The sequence below is a fragment of the Aptenodytes patagonicus genome, chromosome Z (genome assembly GCF_965638725.1).
Source record: "Aptenodytes patagonicus chromosome Z, bAptPat1.pri.cur, whole genome shotgun sequence".
NCBI lineage: Eukaryota > Metazoa > Chordata > Aves > Sphenisciformes > Spheniscidae > Aptenodytes > Aptenodytes patagonicus.
In genome coordinates this window covers 12,720,170-12,741,390 of record NC_134982.1, presented here as the reverse complement: position 1 = coordinate 12,741,390, position 21,221 = coordinate 12,720,170, and the positions used below count along the sequence as shown (strand labels likewise).

The following is a 21,221-nucleotide window of genomic DNA, read 5'->3' as shown; positions in this document are numbered from 1 at the left end:
GAGCAGGAGCTCTCGTGTCCTCCAAGCTATGTGGCAATCATGGGGTTTTTTTCTCTCTGCCGTTGGATTGTTTTCCACCCACTTCCACTGCTTTTGTTGGATCTGATGCAAAGTCTCTCGCAGTGCTTACGCAGTAACACACTCTTCTTTCCCCTCCTTTTGTAACTAAACTTCTTTAACAGTTTATGATCCAAGTCTCCAAGTTTTTATTTGCTCTGTTGAAGCCAACAGGCACTTTTGGGGGGAGGGATATGAATTTCTGGCTGTGAACCGTAACTGAAGTTCTGCTGAATAAATGCTGCTGGTTGATAATCTCACTTGCATTCCCTTCAGGGCTGCATTAAGCAGAGATTAAGTGGATTATTGTTATTTATTTGTAATGTAGCAGCTCTCTGAAACTTCGTCTGTGTTCTGGGCCTCTGTTGTATTGTACACACAAAGAATAAAATGATGTTTGCTACTCTAAAGAGCTTGCAGGCTGGTTTTCCAGCAAGGGAAGGCAGGTGGATTCACTTGAAGCTTTTATCTTTTTTTTTTATTCTCTCATCTTTTTTCCCCCCTCTTTTCTGCGGCAATTATAATAAATCTCTTAAACCTTTGGATGGTTCAGACGTGATATTGGTCTGGTGATTTGTTTTGGTTTTGTATTCTTATACTTTCCCTTTTCTAAGCAAAAGACCACTCCCTGGGACAAGTCTCACGCTGTAGTCTAGCTGAGGCTGGTGTTCACTTCATGCCTGCCTGTTATCTCTGACTTTCTTTGAGTCTATGCTTATGACAGTCCTTACTCTCACACATCTCTTTACTGTGACAAGTTTTGTTATTTCTGCACTGTCTTCTCTTCTGAGTGTCAGGGTCCCTTTTTGGGGGGAGGAAGGGAAAAACAAATAAATCAGGGATGCTTAGCGTGCTGATGACGGTGTAGTGTTTGTATGCTAACTTGAGAGGGCACCTAAGCGTCCTTTTGGCTATCAAAATACTTTAAATTCTTCTGTATGTCATGTTTCACATTCTGGTAATTTTTCATAAGGCTGTGGCTCAGCAATGCTTAAACATAAAAATCAATTTTGTCAAAACTTAATTATGTGTGGCTTCAGGATGCAGCTCCCTGGCGTTCCAGTGACTCTTTCAGCACACGCTAGGAGTTATTTGTCGCTTGGTTTCCTCCTGACTTTACAGCAAGGCTCTGCCTGGTTTTCAGTGATGGCTTTTTTTAATCGGGTGTTTCCTTTCCAGATTAACATCATGCTAGGGGAAGCTCAAAGTAGCTGAGGTGCACGCCTCCGTGAAGACCCAGCCGCACGAGCCTGCCCAAAGCCCTTCAGCATGGACCTGAGTTTGGACCCTGCCCCAGTGTCCGTCCCAGTGCCGCTGCAAGCTGGCAGTGGTGGTAGCCTAATTCAGAGCCAGTTTGATTTGCCTGCCTATCTGGCACTCTCGTCCCTGATGGCAACAGCTCTGTGCTTTCATAATGCATCGCTGGGGGATGGAGGGGAAATTAGAAGAATAGCAGCAAGATTACTTTTTTCTTCTTTTCTCTGTTTCTATTAATTTTTTTTTTTTTGTTGGAGGGGATGTAATTCAGAGGGATGTAATAAGTTATTGGTGACTCTCAGGACCTCTTCTTTTTTTGCTTGAGCAGCACATGAAATTCTTCCTCTTCTAATCCAAAACACAGGATGTCTTTGCGTTCCCCTTGTAATTGCTGTCTCAGCCTCAGGAGTGCAGACGGGGCTCTCTGCAGCCTGGGGTGGGCAGTCTGTACAGTGCAGATCCCTCGGCTCTACCCGCAGCCTAATCCGTCCTCATCAGATCATGGCAGCCTGAGCTGAGCTGGCCTGTGCAAATCCTGCGTGCCACCAGGCAGGACGTAGGAAGGTAAATTTATGGAAAAGATAAAACTACACACATGGCTTTTTTCCACTTGGCGAGATGGGGAGGGGATTTTTCATACAAAGTTGAGAAGCCAATTTCAAGGTCAGTATGAACACAAAGCATCACATGATTTTTTTTTTTAAAGGTATATGTATAGTCATATAGATTATTGCAAAATTGCTTTGGAACTTACTGTTCTTTACTGTTCCCACTCTCTTGATGATACTCACATGTCTTCTTTCATATATTTTCCATTATATTTATACTGTAGATAAGGGATGACGGTGTGACTGATGATTAAAGCAGGAACTAAGCTGGACCATTTTTAATCAGTGCAAATATAATTGTTTTAGACTTCCAGGGTGGGTGACACTCAAGGTCTGGACCAGGTAACTGAGACTGTGGTCTCAGTTGGAGCGTCAGACCTCTTAGATTTAAAACCAGTTCTCAACCCAGCTCTGGCCAGGAGTTACCTTTCTCACCACCAGTTTCTTACCTCTGGCAAGAGATTAATGAATTTTCTTGTTTACTGTGCAGGGCTTTGTAGAGACTTAAAGGGATGCTGTCAGGTGCTGCGTGGTTAGGTAACAACAAGTAATTCAGAGTGATTTATCATCAACTAAGGCTTCACTGTCCCTTTTCTGACCAGCACAGTGTATGTGTAATTCTTGAGCAAGTGTAGAAGATACTACAAAACTTGCAGGAGCTCTTAGGGTTGTCTAAGGTCTTCTTTCATGAACCTCGCTGTGAATATAGTTCAGTGCTGAGTATTCAGAACTGTAATTTATAGACGTGATGGACTTGCTGTTAATGCCTTAGCACCTGATTGCTTAAAGGCTGAAGCAGGCAGAAAAAACAATCACTTGGAACTAAGGTATATATTCAGATCTTCATCCTTGTATTTATTTAGAACTCAGCTGGACCAGCCCCTGAGGAACGTTGTCTCTGCTTTGAGATGGGGGCTGGACCAGGAACCCCCAAAGGTCCCTTCCAGCCTGGCTTACTCTACGGTTCTGTGAAAAATTAAAAAAAAAAAAAAAAAAAAAAAAAAAGTCTCTTTTCTAGGGGCTGGATGTTAAAAGTTTTCCCTGTGAGCAAGTTCTTTAAAACTCTTAAGTTCTGCTCCAGCGTTTCCAGCCAGGGAAATATAATCTGAGCTAATCAGCTTCCCCAGGACACAGCAGAAGAGTTTAGTGACACTTGAAAACTGTAATTTAAGAGAAATATCACTTGTAAGTCTTACTTGAAAGTTCCCTTGTTGTGTTTCATTAATACAAATTTCATAATACAATTTAATTGGAGCTCTGTTTTTACACGGTCTCCTTACGTAAAGCCCTGTTTAACATGAAACATCCCTTAAAGTTCTAACTTTAATAAAACTTGTGCCGCCAGGCAGAAAAAGGATTACATTAATTTCCTTAAAGTGCATTTCTTTTAGAGCTAGTTTGGCCAAAATGTTCCTTAACTTCAGATACGAAATACCAGGCCACAGAGTCATGTTGTGTTAAATTGTCCTGAGGCATTTTGGGGATTTTAAACACACACACCCCCCCCAATCCATATTTTGCCTTGTGCAGTTGACATTGCTATTTTAAAATGTCATTATTTATGTCCAAGTGAAGTAGGATGATATGATAGGATTTGCCTTTGACAATTTATTTTTAATTCTAATTCACTTTTCCTAGTATTCCTGTTGCTTTAAATTGAATCTGTCACTGTATTGCTGGCTGGCGGAGCAACCTGGGAAATGAACTCTAAAGAGAAAGCAGGTCTGCCAAGAGTTTGCAAAGTGTCTGATTAATTTGGGGCATTTGGGGTCCCCAGACAGAGCCATGTACCATTCTTAGTTGCTTCAAAGTTTTTTGCCTTTGTTTCTGCTGGTGCTATGTTGTTCAATACATGGTGATCTGAGTACTTTATCTTTGAAGTGTTCAGCTTCAGTGACCAGCTTCATATTAATGGGCTGAAATTCCAAGAAGTTACTAAATACAAGAAAAGGGTGTCTGCCTCGGTAGGTTTGGATCTGTAGTTGCTGGAGGCAGGGAGGAAAGCCTGGGGACCGTTCCTCTATACTTTGCTTAATCTTGTGCTTTCCCTCGGGTATCTGCTGCTCGTGATGCTGGAGGCAGGACCCTGAGCCAAGTCTGTTCCATGCAGAATAGAATTATACAAAAGGGGAATTTCGTATTTGGGAAAGGAGGTCATCGCTATCCCTGCCTCTTGGGGGGGGAGCTGGGAAGGGAGGCGATTTGCCTCCCCTTGCCCAAGCCGACCATGCAGGCGAGCCCTGGGGAGACAACCTCTGGCAGCATCCCCGGCTGTCTGACCCTCTGTTGTGGGACGGCAAAACCCTTTTGCTTGTGTTTAATCATTTTGTGTTGACCTGAAGTGCTTGATGTGTACCTTCACGTGAGCTGTGGGCATGTTGCATGCCGAGACGGCCATGACCCGCCAAGCTCTTGATCCTCCTACAAGTAACAGAAACAGGATGCCCCTGGTTAAAGGTTTCTTGCATGAACTGGGTTTCCTTATCCCTGCCAGATCCTACTTGTGTTTTTTGCAAGGCATGCAGCTGAAAGTGGATAAATAAACCTGTTCTGTGAATATGCAGAAATTCATTAGTTTACTACCCCCTCCCTCCCCATTTTTATATTTTATCTGAGCCATAGGACTGCTTAGTTATTTTCTGTTGTGAGCCTTTCTGTCGTACCAGGGAATCCATATGTAATTACCTGTAGCCATGCAAGCATAATAAGGAAGAGGATAACAATGCCATAAGTTTAAAAACGCTCTTGGGGTCAAAAGTTCTTCTGGAAACACTGGGAGAGATTTTCAGAGAAAGCATTAGCATTGAGAAGGAACAGGAAGCATAACTCAACAATTAAATGTGTGCAGAGCGCGGGGAGGGACCCTCATTACTTGGAGGACTTGAGCGTTCGTTGCCATTAGGGCACTGCAGTCTCGAAAGAGGTTGCTGAAACATGACTCACTCCTCAAACAGCACTGCATGGCTGGAAAAAAGCAAGAAAGAGCTTTTGCTGTCAGAAGTCTGCTTTGCACTGAAACACTTTACTTGGCGGGGAAAGAAGATGAAGAGCCTGGTGTGAGGCTCGGTTGTGGCCAGCCCTTGTCCTGGAGAAGGGTTTAATAACTCCTTTCCTCTTCGTGGTGAGGGCTGGAAGAGTTTGCAGATCCTGCCTCGTGCCACATCACCCTTGCAAGGGGCAGGTGAGGGCAGGGTCCAGCCGCTCCTTAGCATGGCTTGGAGCTGCTGCTCAGCTATAAATGCTGTATTTGTTGAAAGTCTGGCAGCACTGTACCTTCCTGAAATACAGTCTTGTCCAGCATATACATGGGCCTGTGCCTGTGCAGTGCCCTTCACTCATGCTGTACCTGAGCAGACACACTGGGTCCTACAGTGACTCCAGAGGACTGGGGAAATGCAAGTTTTTAGAGTAAATGTAGTTAGGAATTTGGGCAAGAGAAAATGACAGAATATTTGGGGACCAAATCTTGTTTGCCAAATGTGGCTGTTCTTGTGTTGTTTCCAGAAGCCGTATCACATTAAAATAAGCAATTGCAATTCATCTTATTGCTGGGGGGATGTTCAGTGATGGGCTGATGGTGGTGGTGCGGGGAAGGTGTGGGCATGCATCACGTGAGTTTGGGGAGGAGGAAGAGTGGTGAAAGGCACCCGGGGGTCAGTGTCATTGAATTACTGTTTTTTCACACGTTCTAAAATTCACCTGGCAAGGAGACATTAATGTGAATGTGTTCTTCAGGTCAGGAGGGAGTTCCTCAGCAACAGTAGCATCCTTCCCTGTGCCTGGCTCCCAGGCCCTTCTGGGCCACTTTCTACTGCCTCTGTGTCAAAGGCAAGCCCAGAGAAAACTGTTTCACCCTTCAGAGGCCAGTACTCTGAAGGGTTCCCCATGGACATGATGCAGGCTACAAACTGTGAAATACCTCCTGTTGCTTGGGCTGGTGGAAGATAACCTTTTTGATTTGACCATAAATATCAGTGTAGACAATGCCCAGAGTTATCATTTTTGCTCTTCTGTGTGATATGTTTGAAAGCCAAGTCAGCAGAGTAATAGAAACACAAGTTTATCTACAGTACAGGTTCTGCATAGTCTTTGTTTTTGTGAATGAGGGTTTTTCCCATAAAGCAACAGATACAGTACAGCCTGTCTCTCCTTTGGCTGTTTGGATAACTGCCCAGTTTTGAAGGAGATGAACTGCCTTTAACAAGCTAAAAATAACCCCCTCATGGCACTGGAACAAGAGAGATGCTGTCACAGCCATGTGGTTCCCATACATTAACAGAAGGATGATAAAGGCTGTAGGATTTGAGAGTTAGCATGAATTGTCATATCATCACATCTGCAGTTTGTTTATCTGCAAATTCTTGAGCGTGTACACAGTCCAGTGTTGGTTGGGCTCAGTTAAAACTCATTCTAGATGTGCTGTGCTTGAATAAATGCAGCCTATATAATGTATGAGGGTTCAGATCCTTGACTCAGGTATGAAAGACACTTAATGCTTATGTATTCCATATCCTCTCATGTACTTAGGATGATATAAAACGTGGTTTTGGAGCTGAAATCCAAAGCTTTCCACCAGCTGTGTCAGGGGAACACTCTCTGTAGCTGTGCGTTGACTTCGGTATTAGGAAGGTCTTGTTTCATTCTCAGGAGAGTTGTTTATTTTGAGGATTGTTTATTGCTTGCTTTGTCCCTCATGGTGAGTCAAAAAGTTGTTATTTAAAAAAAAAAAAGCAGAAGCAATTTATTGTTTGTCATGATGCATAGGCTCCGGATTTGTGCTAAGCCATGAGCTGAGCATTTATTAAAAGAAAATAACGGAGGAGCTGGACTGGCTTTCACACAACTTGAGTTCCATGTTTGTCTCCTGTTTACCAGGACCGCTCTTCTGGGACCTCTGTGCAGCACATGGAGACATCTCGTGGGCAACGACTGAACTGCATGCAAACGTGTCATGCTTTTTGATGGTTGGAGGGGTGGAAGGATGAAGCATAAAAAAGAAAACAGCAGTGATCTGTTTGTGCACCATTTAAGAAATGTATGCATTTGATTTCCTTTAGCTTAGAATCTGTTTCTAGTGAAAATCATAATATATTGCAGAAGAAGAGTATCTGGTCCAAAAAGGATTAGGAACTGTTTACCTGGGAACATCTTAATATTTCCAAGGCATGTGTTGTCTGTGATACTGTTTCTCAGAGAACTTAGCTGCATTAGCCATTTCCTGCCTTTCTTCTTATTTAAAAGGATATTTTTAAAGTTTTGTCTCTTCAAAACATTATTATTAATTTTAGCGACTGTTTGGAAACCTGAAAATGAAATCTGCTTTACTTAGCTGAAGTCCTGACCAGAAATACAACATTGGCCCAGTGAGTCTTTGGAGCCAGCACAGCTGGGATCCTGCTACATCGAAAACCTGCCAGCATCCTCTGGGCCATGGTCAGTGCGTTGGGGCTCCTGGTATCAAGCACATTGAAGAAGGTTTTGGGGTGTCTTGTACAAAATAAATAGAACATTCTGGAAGATGAGGGCAGCTCAGCTCTGCCATAGTACATTTCCAGTCTGTTTGCTGAGGGTGCATGGGCAGATATTGCTGCTGGCTTTGTGCTGGTGAGTGCCAGGTTATGTTTCATGTGCAGGTTTGTGTGTGACTACTTGGTCACTTGGTAAAGAGCAATAGAAATAGCCATGGGGGTTTTGTACCTCCTGAAGCTGACATTAATGCCCTTTCTAGCAGCTACTGCATTACAGTGAAGGCTTAGGGTGGCTTTTGAATGCAGGCATTTGGTAGAGTGATAGACCAGGCATTCTTAGAGACCACTTTAAAGGCTTTTGTTTTGTTTATTTGGCATTTCCACCTATTCAGAAAATAGGGCAGCTCCAGTTCTTGACTGTTTATCAGATTTCCTGATCTCCTGCTGCACATGAACCGGGAGTTTTCCAACGCTTTCTTTATAATTAGGTAACGGAGGCCTCAGGTTCCCATCCCCTTTGCCTGGGCAGGAGGAAGTACAGGCTGCACCTGGTGGTACCAGCACGGCTAATTCCCAGACGAGCTGCTGGGGAAGGCGGCTGGTGCTTTGTTTCACCAGCGGTGCTAAATATAGCCCAAATCTGAGCCCTCCTGGAGCCTCGCTGGTGGAGCCTGCCCTGGCCAACGTGCAGAGCTGCTGTCTGCCCCGGCAGCTTCGTGCTGGGGCAGAAACTGGGGCACCAGGTTTTTCTAAGATGCCAGTTAAGGCACTGAATTAGTGCTGACATGGAGGTGACATTCCTCCTCTTTTCCTCCATCCCTGGCTCCATTTGTATCTCTGCGTTTGTGCCATGACAAAGGGGAGCAGCAATGCAATACCCTTTGGAAGAGGAGAGTCATAGAATCATAGAGGCCTGAGCCTGCTCCAGAAATTATTAAATCTGGGTTTAATTTGGTTTAGCTGAGGGTGCTACCTGGGTGTTGGGAGGTGCTGTGTTTCAGAAAGGTGCCCCTGGTGCTGTGTGTCCTGGCTCATCCAGCTCTTTCCAGCATCCAGGCAGCTTTGTGCATGCCCTAAAAGAGAGCAGTAAGCCATGGAAAACTCGGTGCTGGCCAAGATTAGAAAATCCATGTCCTCTGCATCATTTGCAGTGTTAATTCCGGTAAATTATAGTGCTGCACTTTGTAATTTATCTGGAAGATGGATTCAATTAAATTGAAAAAGAGCTAATTTAAAAGTGAAGGTATTCTACTTTCTGCGGTTCTGCGGAGCTCCCTGCCTACCAGATACATTTAAGGCTTAAAGCATGCTGTGCCCCAGAAAGCAATAAATAATTGCACAAATAACTGGAACAACTAGAATTATAATAGATCTTCAAAGAAAATCTCCAAAACTTTTGGAAAGGCTAAAGCCTTAAGGCATCAGCTAGTCTTGAGGGACTAGGAAGAAAGACTTTGTGTAGGGACCAGGTAAAGCCAGGTTTGCATCGGGTGTTTTGCACCTCTCTCTGAAGGGTCTGGTGCTAACTGCTCTTGGAGACTCGTTGGGTTCATCCTGCCGGCTGCCCTACAGACAGAGATGTTGGAGTGTTTTATGATTAAATATGTTTGGGGTAGTGCTGCTTAAGGAAAAACTGTCCTGGCGGTGCCAGGACTGAAGAAGGTGAGGAATTATCCCGTGGAGCTGGTGCAGTGTTGCTGTGTGCAGGGGCACAGCTGTTCCTCTTTCACATTGCTGTTTTAAAGAAGGGCAGTGGACTTGCTGGTGGACTTGCCAGTGCAGGTAGAGCTGAATCTGGTGTGCCACAGACAGCTCAGTCTAATTCTCGCTGTTTGGGTCCCTAACTATAAGGTTAAACTTGTCTATAGGCTGCTAGCGCTCCTCAGCAGAGAAAGCCAGCAGGCTGTGCCGTGGGGAGTCAGATGGGCTCGCTGATGGGAAAGGCAGCAGCTTAGGAGCTCCGCAACAGCAGCAGTAAAGCAGTTTGCTTATTAAATTGTATCATCCCCTGTGTGCTGCCTTGTTTTTGTAGATCGGTGACGATTGCCAAGCTGTTTGCGGTTAAACAATGCAGACTCTTGTAATCCTGCTCCTCATCTCGCCTAATTAAGGGCCTGGTCATGCTGGAGCTTTGCCCGAGCGAGGGCTCTGGGGGCAGTTGTTCATTCTGGTGCGGTGCCAGGACTGCGTGTCCATGATAGCGCCGTTTCCTTTGAAATCAATTGAGATGTCACCATCGCTTGATCCCAGAGCTACTTAATGAACTGGCAAAATGGGCTTTATATTTAGACCTCTCTTCAAACTACTGTGTGTATTAAAGCTCCCCTTGTCCTTAACACTGGGACGGCGTTGGGCAGGATTTATTGGTTTAGTTTAATAAGAGGCATATAGAACTGAAATAATAAGCTCCATTTCCTTGAAAGTGAGGAAAATTAAAATGGCATGGTTAAATGCGGGCAGCCGCCTCGAGACAGTAAAGCGATACGTTCACGTGTGGCCAGAAGGATAAGGTGGAGCTGGGTTTTTCTTGTCTAAGTTACAACAGAGCCAAAGATTACAGACGCACGACTTTGGGGAGTTCTCGCAAGATTTGCGGATGGGATTTCTAAATGTTTTCTGAGTAGGATAAAACTCTTGGTGGTTTATTAGACAAGCTCAATAACTTAAAGAATATCTACTTCATTGCGAATGCTAGTGTGCCTTCCCCTATATGTTTATAATCAGTGTCAGAAAAGTATTTTTGCTAAAATAAGAAATAAACAGAGACATAGGTGATTTAGATGTTTTTACTTCTTACTGTATTCTGAAGCCGAGTTGGATAAAATGTAATTTCAGGAGACTGCTGAGAACGCCTTGAGGCTTTCCCTAGCATTGGTGTTTGCACACACGTGCCCTTCTGCGGATCATACGTGGGGTTTGGGGGTTTGCCCTCTGTGGGCTCACAGCCTACAGGATTGCACAGCGATGAGGTAAAGGGACAGGGTGCACAGTTTTAGTGCAAGTGGCAACTGTCTCCCATTCTTCCTCTCACCCCACTAGATGGAAATGTATGTAATTGCAGAATGCATCTGTGCTTGCTTCTGTTGCACAGTCAAAATAAATAAAAGCAAAAAAGCTCCAAACCAAACCCAAACCCCATGTAGTAGAAATACAAGATGTACCAAACAGGTCACCCTTGAGCCCAGGCTCGGGGTGGAGATTGGCTGTGGCAGTGATGATTTCAGCATCTCTCTGTAGGCTGCTGCAGACTAACCCAATTTTTTACCCCCATGCTCCGAGCTGGAGGAAGCAGTCCAGCTTTGGACTGGGAGTTGTGTGATTTTATCAGGTGAAACTGCCCATGTCTATGCATGCCGCAGAAATGAAACAACTCTACAGCTCAGCTCTACAGCTCCAGACCCGAGCTGGTTTGTGCTCAGCTCCAGAAAAGTGAGGCTGGACCCATCCCTGTCTGTTCTGATAGTTGAATGCCACGTGAGTGCAAGGCAGCACCGTGCTTGCTTCAGTTAGGCATCCCCTCTTGTTTTTCTCCATCCCTATGCTTCAAATATTTCTCCACCACAAAGTTAACACCACTCCTGAGTACTGATTGTTTTGCATACCTTTAAAACCACCAGCTACGTGATTTTTGTGTGTTTGTGCAAATGGTTTTGGCTTTTCTACAAGGGAGGCGTTCTTACTTCTAAAAGGGTATTTTTGCTTATATGGTAAATTCCAGCTTAACTTTGTGTGATTCACGAAGTCCCGGCTCACTTCTAAACACTGCTGCTGTCTTCTGGGTATGCGCTCAAGGAGATCATAGGGAGAGTTGGTGATACTTTGGGTGTGGCCTAATCACTGATGGTTTGGGTTTCTTGGGTGGGTTTTTTGATCTGATTTCTTAAATCTTTTCTGTAACGAGTCCCTCACTAGGATGGCCAAATTGTAAGCACTGGTTTTCTCAAACTGATGTAGTTATTTTCTTCTTTAGATTAATCCTATTACATGGAGCTGTGACCTGCAAAGCATTTGATACTAGAAGTGGACTCTGAAGTAGTTGCTGAAATGCCTTGAAAAATCAACAAGAACTAGCTAGGATGTGCAAACTATGTGTAGCTGTTCATGTTGAAGGGGGAGGAATAAAAAGCGGTTTCCATTCCAGCTTCCTGTCATCTGCCAGTTTTATCTTTTCCTGAAGTTTTTACCCTTTGAACTGAAATCACAAAGTCTAGACTCTCTGCAAAAGATAAACTTTGGCTTTCTTGGTTTGGGGATAAGAGGGACTGGGGGGTGAGAGGCAGGTTCTCAGGAAAATCCTGCTATTTTTAAGCTTGAATAGTGGAAGTAGAAATTAATTTAACAGTTAAGAGTGTTTGGTCATTTGGGTGGGATTTTTTCTTTAAACTGACTTCCAGCAGTTGATATAGTAAGTTAAAAGTATAATGCAACCAGTAAGTGGTTGTATTGGAAATTTTGTTGTCCTTGCTATGAGCTGTCTGAATAATCGCGCAGAGGATGCATGGTGGGTGGTGGGGTGAAAATGCAAAAGGAATTAGTCTGTGCATGGGGAGCGTGTCAAGGATCGCTGGGTGGTGGCACATGTAGGAAAATTTGACTGCTGTAGCTTGGTAAAGGAAGCAGCAAGTGGAGAAGGGAGTCACCAGGATCTTCCACAACACATGGGTTGGGGAGAGTCTTTGCGGGCTTTGCACATGGACGGCTCTGCTCATCCCTGACTGTGTGGGTGCGTGTGGCCGTGCAGCTGTACCTTGTCACCTTGTATTGTCACCTGCATCTAGGCAAACACGGCGGGTAAACAGACTCCTCCTGTCTTGGTTCGTTTACTCAGGGTGGCGGGGTTGTGAGTCCACGTGTAAATTTACATTGAGCATTTCCAGGCTTTTAAGTGCTTAGCTGTGTAATCTTCATAACTTTCTGTTAAATTAACTTTTCATCCACTATGCATCGGCATTCAGCTCCAGCCACTTTTTTATGTGGTTTTCTCTATAAAGATGTGATGTCTCTGGAAGCTCCCTGAGCTGAACAAACTGCAATAAAAGCTACATTAAAATTTTATTAAAATGCATGTGGAAGGACCTGAATGAGGTGCTCTGGATGCTGGAGGCACTCTGGGGGCGTTAGCGTGGTAACCTGCAGAGGATCCCTGCATACTGAGGTGTACCTGTACCCATCGTACATACTGAGCTGTACCATACTGAGCTGTACCTGTACCCATTGGTAAGATTTGCAGTAATGTCCGAAAGCATTGCTGAAAATTACTTACAGAAACGTGTGCTGGCTTAATACAATGACATGTTTTGGAAAAAAAAAAGATGATGTGCAGTGGAATTTTTGTCCCTTAGTAAAAATGAGAGGAATCCCATCAACTTCTCTGGTTTACAAGTAAATAAGTTTTTTTGGGGTTTTTAAAATTTTTTCAGGTGATGGAAACTGAGAAGTCTCAAGATCCAGCTTGTGCAGAAGTATCCAAAGGAAACAACCAGAATCCAACTCTTGGAAGTGGCATACTGAAATACAGAAGTCGATCCCAAGGTAAAGCTGGGTTGATAAAAGATAGCAATAGTAAGATTTTTATGTTGTGTATTTATTTTAGCTCTCTAAAAGTGAGATAGGTTTTCTTTCCTTTGGAGATCATACTAGTTTAATTTGGAAGGAAAATCCCAGCTGTAGGATGTTTGTATTCAGCCTCTTGAGTTGAACTATTGTATGGGCAGAAAGATGAAGCAAAATTTTGGAAGCTTCTTTCCTTTTTTTTTTTTTTTTGTTCTTTCTCTTCTCTCTCACTCTTTTTTTTAACATTTACATTCCCTATATATTTCAGTGTGCTCTAATACTGAGGTGGGGGACATGTTTCAACATGCCATTACCAAAATACCCATTATGGCGGATATTCCTGAAATTTTCTATTGCTTTGTCCCCAGGTCTTAACAGTAACCTGCGTGCAGAGCTCGATCACGTTCTCATCCCTAATACTCTCCAAGTCTCCCGCCCTCCTATGTTCACCTTAATTTCCATCTACTCAGATATTTTTAGCATGCTCCAGGGAGCTCCTCTGCCTGTAGCTCCTGTGGCTGTGTGTTGGGGGGATCCAGCCCTGGTTCCCATGAGTGGTGATGCCCCTGGGCTGTGGGTGAGCCTGGAGCATCCCCAAGCCTGGGCTGCAGCACAGGGAGGGAAGCTGTGTTCAGAGATGGGCAGAAAACACAAATATAACTGTTCTAGAAGAAGAGAGGGAGAGGTGATGGGAAAGGGTTAGTTGTAGGTGCCAGGAGGGTTTGGGAGTGAAGGAAGTGCCAGGATGCCAGTCCTGCCAAGACAGCTGTCCTGGCTGTGTGCAGCAGCGGTGCCCTGCGTGCCTGGGGAAGGGGAGCTTTAAAACCAGAGGTAGTTTCACACCTCAAAGAAGGGATCGGGTTTAAACGGCACTCTGGTGAGCAAGTACAAATTTTGCCTATGGATGCAGCAGCAGAATTGCTTTAAAGCTGAGTGAAAACAAGCGGCTGCCCCAGCTCCGTGCTCCATCCCTCCCTGGTGCTGGCAGCAATGCTTGCACAGCCTCCAGGCGAGGAGGAGGTGGCAGAAAACAGGTCTGGGGCTCTCCTGGGCAAATTTGCAGGAGGTCTACCTCAGCCCATGGCTTGTGAGTGCTGTCCCCAGGGTAAGGACAGGGCAGTGAAGGCGAAGGGAAAGCAGAGCTGCCCCTTTCTGTGGCAGCTCCAACTTAACCTTGGTTTAAAGTAATCTTAAAACCACATCATGAAATCCAGCTTGTGTGAATTTGGCCTGTCTGTGTCTTGGGTTTTCATCTGTAAAATAGGGGTTAATGGCCCTTCCCTGCATGGTGGGGGAAATGGCAAGGATGAATGTGCGGGAACTGCTGTGACTGTGGGTCCTGTGGGGACCTTGGAGAAAATGAGAATTGGAGGAGCCCTGGTGCAAGGAGCGGGGTACTCTGCACCTAATTACAGGATGTCCTTCAAGACAAATAATTCTGTTTCTAATGTGAACTCTGCACTCTTCTCCTCCTTAAGACAACTAGGATCGTTGCCAGAAGGAAAGAAAGTAGCATTTATTTGGCACATTTTTCCTTTTTCCTCTCCAGAAAAATTTCCCTCTAAGTGACATGACACCTCCAGAAATGAATACTGCTACAGTGTCAGGTCTTTTAATTTTAAATAAATGAAGCTTGAGAGCACTGGCAAGTGCCATTGGGTGAGAACAGCTGAATTTTCTGTCCCTGAGCTACCAGCTCAATTATCTTCTGCTTTTCCTTACTACCACGAATGACAGTGCTGAGGAGTTCAGCATCACTGAAAGATCGTAGAAAACCTGTGACAGCAGGAAAAGTTTTTAGTTGAGGATGATCAAAACTAGCTTCTAACAGCCCAGCTGGGAACCGTGTAGCGTTGTTTTAAGGCATTGTTTAAGTTGGGATTTGCAGGAGGCGATTATTGCATGCTGGCAAGAGGATAAAGCAGCTCTGAGACGTTTGCAAGATGTATTTCTGTGGTTTTCCTTAGGTGCCGGATCCCGCTTGGAGTCCGTGGGAGAAGACGATGAGCTGACAGTGGAAAACGGTGAATCGAGTTACGAAATAGCAGTGAAATATTCCCGGGGTGGAAGAAAGCACTCGCTGCCTCAGCAGCTGGAATCGGCAGGAGCCAGGCAGGTGGGTGGACAGGCAGGGCTGGCTCTGAGCACCTCGCTGTGCTCGGTCCTTCGAGATTTGTCTGGAGCTCGTAGAAGCGAGGGTAGTGAAACAAGGCCACGTAGGTACATCATGGGGACTGAAACCAGGGCTGGACACCAAAATGGGATGCGTTGGCCACCTATGAAGAACTTCTTTACTCTGAGGATGGTGAAGGGGGGTACTTCTTGCTATGGCCAGGAGGTCCTAAGGCTGATCTTATGAGTTGCAGCTCTAGAGATCTGAGGACTTAAACAAAAAAAATCCTGCTTCTCTTTATTTTAATGACTTGATGATGTAGGCTTTTTTCCTTCTTCCTTTTTTTTTTTTTTTTTTTTAGCAGATAAGGACTTTAGTATATCATGAGGCTACCCTTAATCTTTTTAATTTAAATTATGACTGGTACATTACAAAATGTTCTTACTGTGCGAAATGCGGGAAAATTACTGTGGCAAGATTCACTTTGACTGTAATGAGCTAGGATTTCATCCCTTGAACATTTTTCTGAATATATCTGTAAGATCCCCCCCTCCCTCTTCCCCAACACATGCAATTTTCCCAGTATGACAACCCAGTGCCTGTGCCAAGCAATCAGAGTGACGTACCTTGTTTGCTGATGTTTGTTAGGACTACCATATCGTGAAGAAATCCACCCGTTCCTTCAGTGCCGCACAAGTGGAATCTCCATGGAGACTGACCCAGCCCTCCATCATTTCCAACATCGTCCTGATGAAAGGGCAAGGCAAGGTGAGGATTTCTGCACGTGGCTGGTTTCTCACATGTAGCCAGAGCTGGTGTTTAAGAGTTGTCTCCAACACCCAGGACTACCAGCAGCTCTCAGGTAGCCAATAATAATAACAATAATGATAAACAAATCCCATTTTCAAATGTAAATGCCAAAGTTACACCTGCAAAATACGGGGGAAGCGATGTTTGTGCCATGCACTTGACGCAGGGTGGCTTTCATTCTGATTTGGTGCATATGGTCATTACTGAGATATGAAATATTAATAATGGATCTATAAATATGTATGTTTATGCAAAGTTGGTGCAGCTACAGAATAGTACCTGTTTGCATGCATATTTATGGACAAGCATATTTTATCCCTGTGGAATCTGGATACATTAAAAAAAGAATCACTGCAAATTAAGCATTAAACCCAAAGACAAGTTCCTGGTTGATTGCTTATCTGAGAGCACTGAATTCTCTGGGTCAAAGAGTCCTGTTTTCTCCTCCCAATAGTGTGTTTGCACATTTGCTAGATACCAGCTGGCTGAATGCTAAGGGAAAATAGACAAGCATTAACCTAGGTGTGTATTGTTTTCCCTAATCCAATCCACACTAGTATTGGAGCTGTCATTTAAATATGCTAAAAATATGCACGTCTTTTTCTGAAATACTCTTTAAATTCATCAGATGGATATGTTTTGGACTAAAAAGACTTGTTTTGACTTTCAAGCTCAAATACAAACCAAACTGCTTGTGCTTTAAGTTTAGCAGAGTTAGAAATAGTGACTCCTCTGGGTAGATTGACTCACGGTTGCTATAACTCTCCTTGTTTTGGGAGCTTCAGGTCTTTCATGACATTTCCAAGTGAATATTTCTTCATTTTTCATGTACTTTTTTTTTTTTACCTCATTTTTCTCATAAGAATTAGATTATTTCTCCCTGTGGAATAAGCCACCCTCTCCTACCTTTCTGCAATTAGCTCCAAGGTGTTAAAAAGCAGTTGGGAGCATGCATACTCTAGTGATCATGAAGCACCTCAACAGCTGCCGTTTTGGGTGCCTTTCGCCCACTTTTTGAGTGATCATCTCTGTTAGGGGTTGCACTGCGTACAGTTTGTACAGTAGCATTTGCTTTATTATCTCTACACAGAACTGGGACTTTAAAAGTATTTCCACAGAGTCGCCACGTTGGTGGCTGGGAGCCAAGTGTTTGCCCTTGGTTTTTCATTTGTAGGTAGATCTGCAAGGGGTGGTTTTCTGCTGTGGAGTGGCAGCACATCTCCGGGAAGGTGGGCTAACGTGGGAACCACTGTGCTTTGCAGCTGTATTTCTCCCACCCCACCCCACGGAGCCGTGGGGAGAACTGCTGTATCCATGCAGGGGAATGCCAGGAGCCTCCTGCTTTCTGTAGGTTGCTTTGCAGTTGATAATTGCACAGTAAACAGTTAGTTGAGTTATTTTGTGTTGCACGAGGGAACTAGCATGCTTCCTTTCTAGAAATCAGTAATGTCTTATCAAACTACTAGAAGCTCGTAACTGTGGTAGTCTACTTTATGTTCACGGAGTAAAACAAAAGAGCTGGTTCTTGTATTGGGTTGTAAACACAGTGTTAGTGCCTGCCCTGGCAGCATCCCTCAGCTGGAGAGCACTGCCTGAGGCACTAATAATAACCGTGGCTTCAGATCACTGAAGCACAACAGTTTTCCACTTCCCTTGTCCACCTGGTTCAGTGACTCTTCTCTTTATTCTGTAAAATACATGTACAGCGGTGACAAGAGGAGAAATGTGGGGGGGGAATGGATCAAGGAAGTGATTTGGCTGGGAAATAACTCAGCAGAAGGGGGAGAGGTTTGTTCTGCTGTGCTCATTCGTTCCCTGATCAGCTTTGCAAGACAGTCCCACAGCAAGCCAGGGCAGCGCAGGGGCAAGAGCTAACAGATGGAGCCCTGGGGAATGTATTGATCTAGATTTATTTAAATACAACGTGGTACATGTCTCCAGAATAATTAAAAATGTACATGTGCATGGCAGTCCCCCCACGCCAGCCCCCTTCCAGCTACATTCCTGACATTACAGCACTGACCTTATGTCATGTTCTTAAGCTTTTCTTTTTCCTGAGGAAATGCAGGATCTGTGACAGCGGAGAAAACTACAGTTAATCCTGGATATAGATCTCAGGGGTGGGAATCTACTGCTTGTCAATTTAAAAGCAATGTGTTACAGTTTTTAAAATGGGAACAGGATAACATATAGCCATTGACCCAGTGTTTAAAAAAACAATAAAAATCTTGAAATAGCTTTTTTGTCTTTTAGCTTAAGGTGCCTGCTGCTACTTTTTGGGTTGATAAGTGTGTTGATATTAGAGTGAAAGTAAATCAGGAAATGCAAGCAGAGGTAAGATGGCAGTGCGATTCAGCAGCAGCTATTAGGTTTTCATCTTTCCTTTGTCTTCTATGTTATCGGCAGCCTTTCTCACATAGGTGATGATAGAGTAAGGTGCCAGCTGTGTGTCTTCTCCTCCCTTTCCTGTAGGGTCTTGGATTCAGCATTGTGGGAGGGCAGGATTCTGCTCGCGGACGCATGGGGATTTTTGTGAAGACTATATTCCCAAATGGAGCAGCAGCTGCTGATGGAAGGCTTAAAGAAGGTACAGTAGAGAGAATCCAACTGCATGTTAAGGACCACAGTGGGATATTATTTCAGTCCAGCAGAAAAATTCAAGTACAGCTTTATTTAGGCACCTGGCCATCAGCAAGAGGCTGTGGAGGATGTAACACACCCTGTTTGTCCATCCTGGGGAAGATCATTCATAGCGGGTAACTTGATTATATTGCATATTGAGAAGGGGAAACTACAGCATCATGATGGGGTTTTTTCCCTTCCTCTTCAGTGAACTTTATTTGCCCAAGCCATAAGCTGCAATTCTTCAGTTGGAAAGGGTCATTGATAGCAGTGAAACGTATCTGTCCAACCAACATCTGGCTTAAAGGTGCTGGTCCAAGAAGGGGTTATACAGAGGGACATGCTTGGGAGAGGCTGTTTTGGGCCCTTGTGCTCTCTGAGCCTCTTGGTATGATTTTGGCATGAATCAACAAGTACGAGTCATAACCAGAAAAAGAAAAGAGGAAGGATGGGATTGGCAGTAAAATCACCCAGCTGGTTAGAGAAGTAGATACATCCTGATTTTATTACTGCTTTTCCAGTCTTGATCTCTGAGCTGGATGTATAGACTGTTCTGTTTGTGTTTGCACCCTGGTCCAAGTGCTCCCATGTCAGACAGACAGACTCTTACACACTGTTGAAAGTACAAAGTGACCATGAGTTTAAAGCGATGGTTTACAACTCTTCTGCAGGGGTTAGCTTACTTCTCATCCGCAGAAAGCTGCTCCTGTGTTACTTCTCTCAAGCTGCTCCTGTGTTACTTCTCTCCTTCTCATATCATCATTCCTCTAGTTATAGCTCATCACACTTGTTGTATTTGAGGATGCTTTTGGTGCCAACTCTCACACTTACTGCCAGAGGGAAGCTCGCATCCCTGCAGCATAGGTTGTGCACTTGCCATGGGAAGCCAATCAGTAGCAGCTGTCCCGTAAACCCAGCAAGCCTTTGCAGGCTATTCAGAGCTTGCATACTGTTTTGTTTTGTTTTGTTTTTTAACTGGGGCAAGGAAAGGAGAGGAGGGGTAGACTTGGCTGATGGCGTCGCCCCATCTAATTTTGCACAGATTCAAGTAAAATTCCAGAAAGTGGATCTGGATCCTGCTCACTTTGCCCTCCTTTTAATAAAATGAAGGTAGATCAACACAGCTGGGTGTAAGTAGTAAGACCCAGAGCCTGGAAGCAGGTAGAAATGTGACAGGACATGTTCTTTGGAGTGAGAAGGGCATTTGCTATTGCAGTGTGTAGGCTATTCGCTTCTCCGTCCGCAGGCATTTAGTAAAAGGACATGTTTGCTTTCTGCAGCAAGGCCAGTTTTCTCTGAACAGGCTTTGGAATGATGTGCTGTAGTGTTTCACTTAGATTCTTGTTTCTCCTGTTGATACACACAAAAGAAAGGGATTTTTTAAGTCCCTTTGGACTTCATCTTATGAGCATCTATTTTCAGACTTTAGTTAAAATCTGTAGTGTTTTCAGCTTGTTTGTTATTATGAGAATGCCAAGCTAAGGGTCTCTGCTGAAGAACAGTCTTTACTCTGCTAATTCATCACTATTAACTTGTAAAGTCATTAGGACAAGTGAAAATAAACTGAGAACAGTAAAAGACTCTTTACTGGGGAGTTAATTTCGTTATAGTAGCGGGTCGCCTTATGTACAGGAATCTCTGTAGTCTGTATATTGCTGACTTCATTTTTTGTATCTAATTACCAGGGGATGAAATCCTGGAAGTTAATGGAGAGTCTCTACAAGGGCTGACCCATCAGGAGGCCATTCAGAGGTTTAAGGTAATATAGATGTACTACAGGAGAGATTCATGCTTCTCTTCGTTCAGTGCCATTTAGCACCCTGGGCTTTATATTCTTTCGCTGCCAGAAATTACTGTATGCAGGTTTACTGACAAATGTTGGTGTATCGTGTTGCCTTATTGGGGTTCTCTGATGTCTCTCCAGCAACTCAAGAAAGGAGTGGTGACCCTGACAGTGCGCACACGGCTGCGCAGCCCGAGCCTCACACCCTGTGCGACTCCCACCTTGCTGAGCCGCTCCAGCTCCCCCAGCTCCAGCGCCAGCGGTGGCACGCCGGTCCCTGGCCCCGACGAGGCGGACGGTTCCTCCTCCAGCCGCAAAGGACCCGGCCCAAAGGACAGGATCGTCATGGATGTGACGCTCAATAAAGGTGAGGGTCCATTGAAATGGGCTTGGAGAACGAACCCCTGCTGCTTAGGGGAGTTTTTGGGAATAGGCTAGAGGCTCAAATATCCAGGGCACCTACCTGTGTCCGTCTGATCTTAAACCAGAGGATGGGGGAGAAAAACATCCTCTAATGCAAAAACCTCTAAAGAGTTCCCCCTTCCACACTTTGCTGCTCCAGAATCAGGAAACTCTTACAGGTAGCAGTCAGTGTCTGTCCTGCTGAAAGGGGGAGGCTGTGAGATACCAGGCAAAATGTGAATCAGCCTCTCAGCAGCCCAAATGGCCATGCCCTTCTTGTAAAGGGCAGCTCTGGGGAAGGCAAAGCCACGCAGAGTGCTCAAAATTGCCCAGATGAGCTGTTTGAACTCCTGCCTGAGGGTTGCTGTCATTATCAATAATTGCACAAGATAAACTCAAAGCATATGCTGTATGTGGTGGGACAAATACGCCTATTTTAAAGGCTTAAAATATGCTGATTTTAAAGGTTGGATTAAAAATTTGGAGGGAGAAGGTAAGACGTCCAGCATTTCCCACTTTAGGAATGCTGTTACCTGAAGAAAAGCAAA

At 44.5% G+C, this 21,221-nt stretch overlaps 1 protein-coding gene across 4 annotated transcripts in view; it reads left to right on the top strand.

The window, feature by feature from the left end:
• The window catches only part of PDZD2 (PDZ domain containing 2), a 143,375-nt gene that overhangs the window by 90,441 nt on the left and 31,713 nt on the right, over nt 1–21,221 (top strand). For all 4 annotated transcript variants that reach the window (XM_076361794.1, XM_076361793.1, XM_076361792.1 and 1 more), the window contains 6 exons: nt 12,811–12,922; nt 14,911–15,059; nt 15,705–15,824; nt 18,339–18,453; nt 20,174–20,247; nt 20,413–20,638. In XM_076361794.1, the coding sequence (XP_076217909.1) occupies nt 12,811–12,922; nt 14,911–15,059; nt 15,705–15,824; nt 18,339–18,453; nt 20,174–20,247; nt 20,413–20,638 (796 nt within the window). The remainder of the gene's footprint in view (nt 1–12,810; nt 12,923–14,910; nt 15,060–15,704; nt 15,825–18,338; nt 18,454–20,173; nt 20,248–20,412; nt 20,639–21,221) is intronic.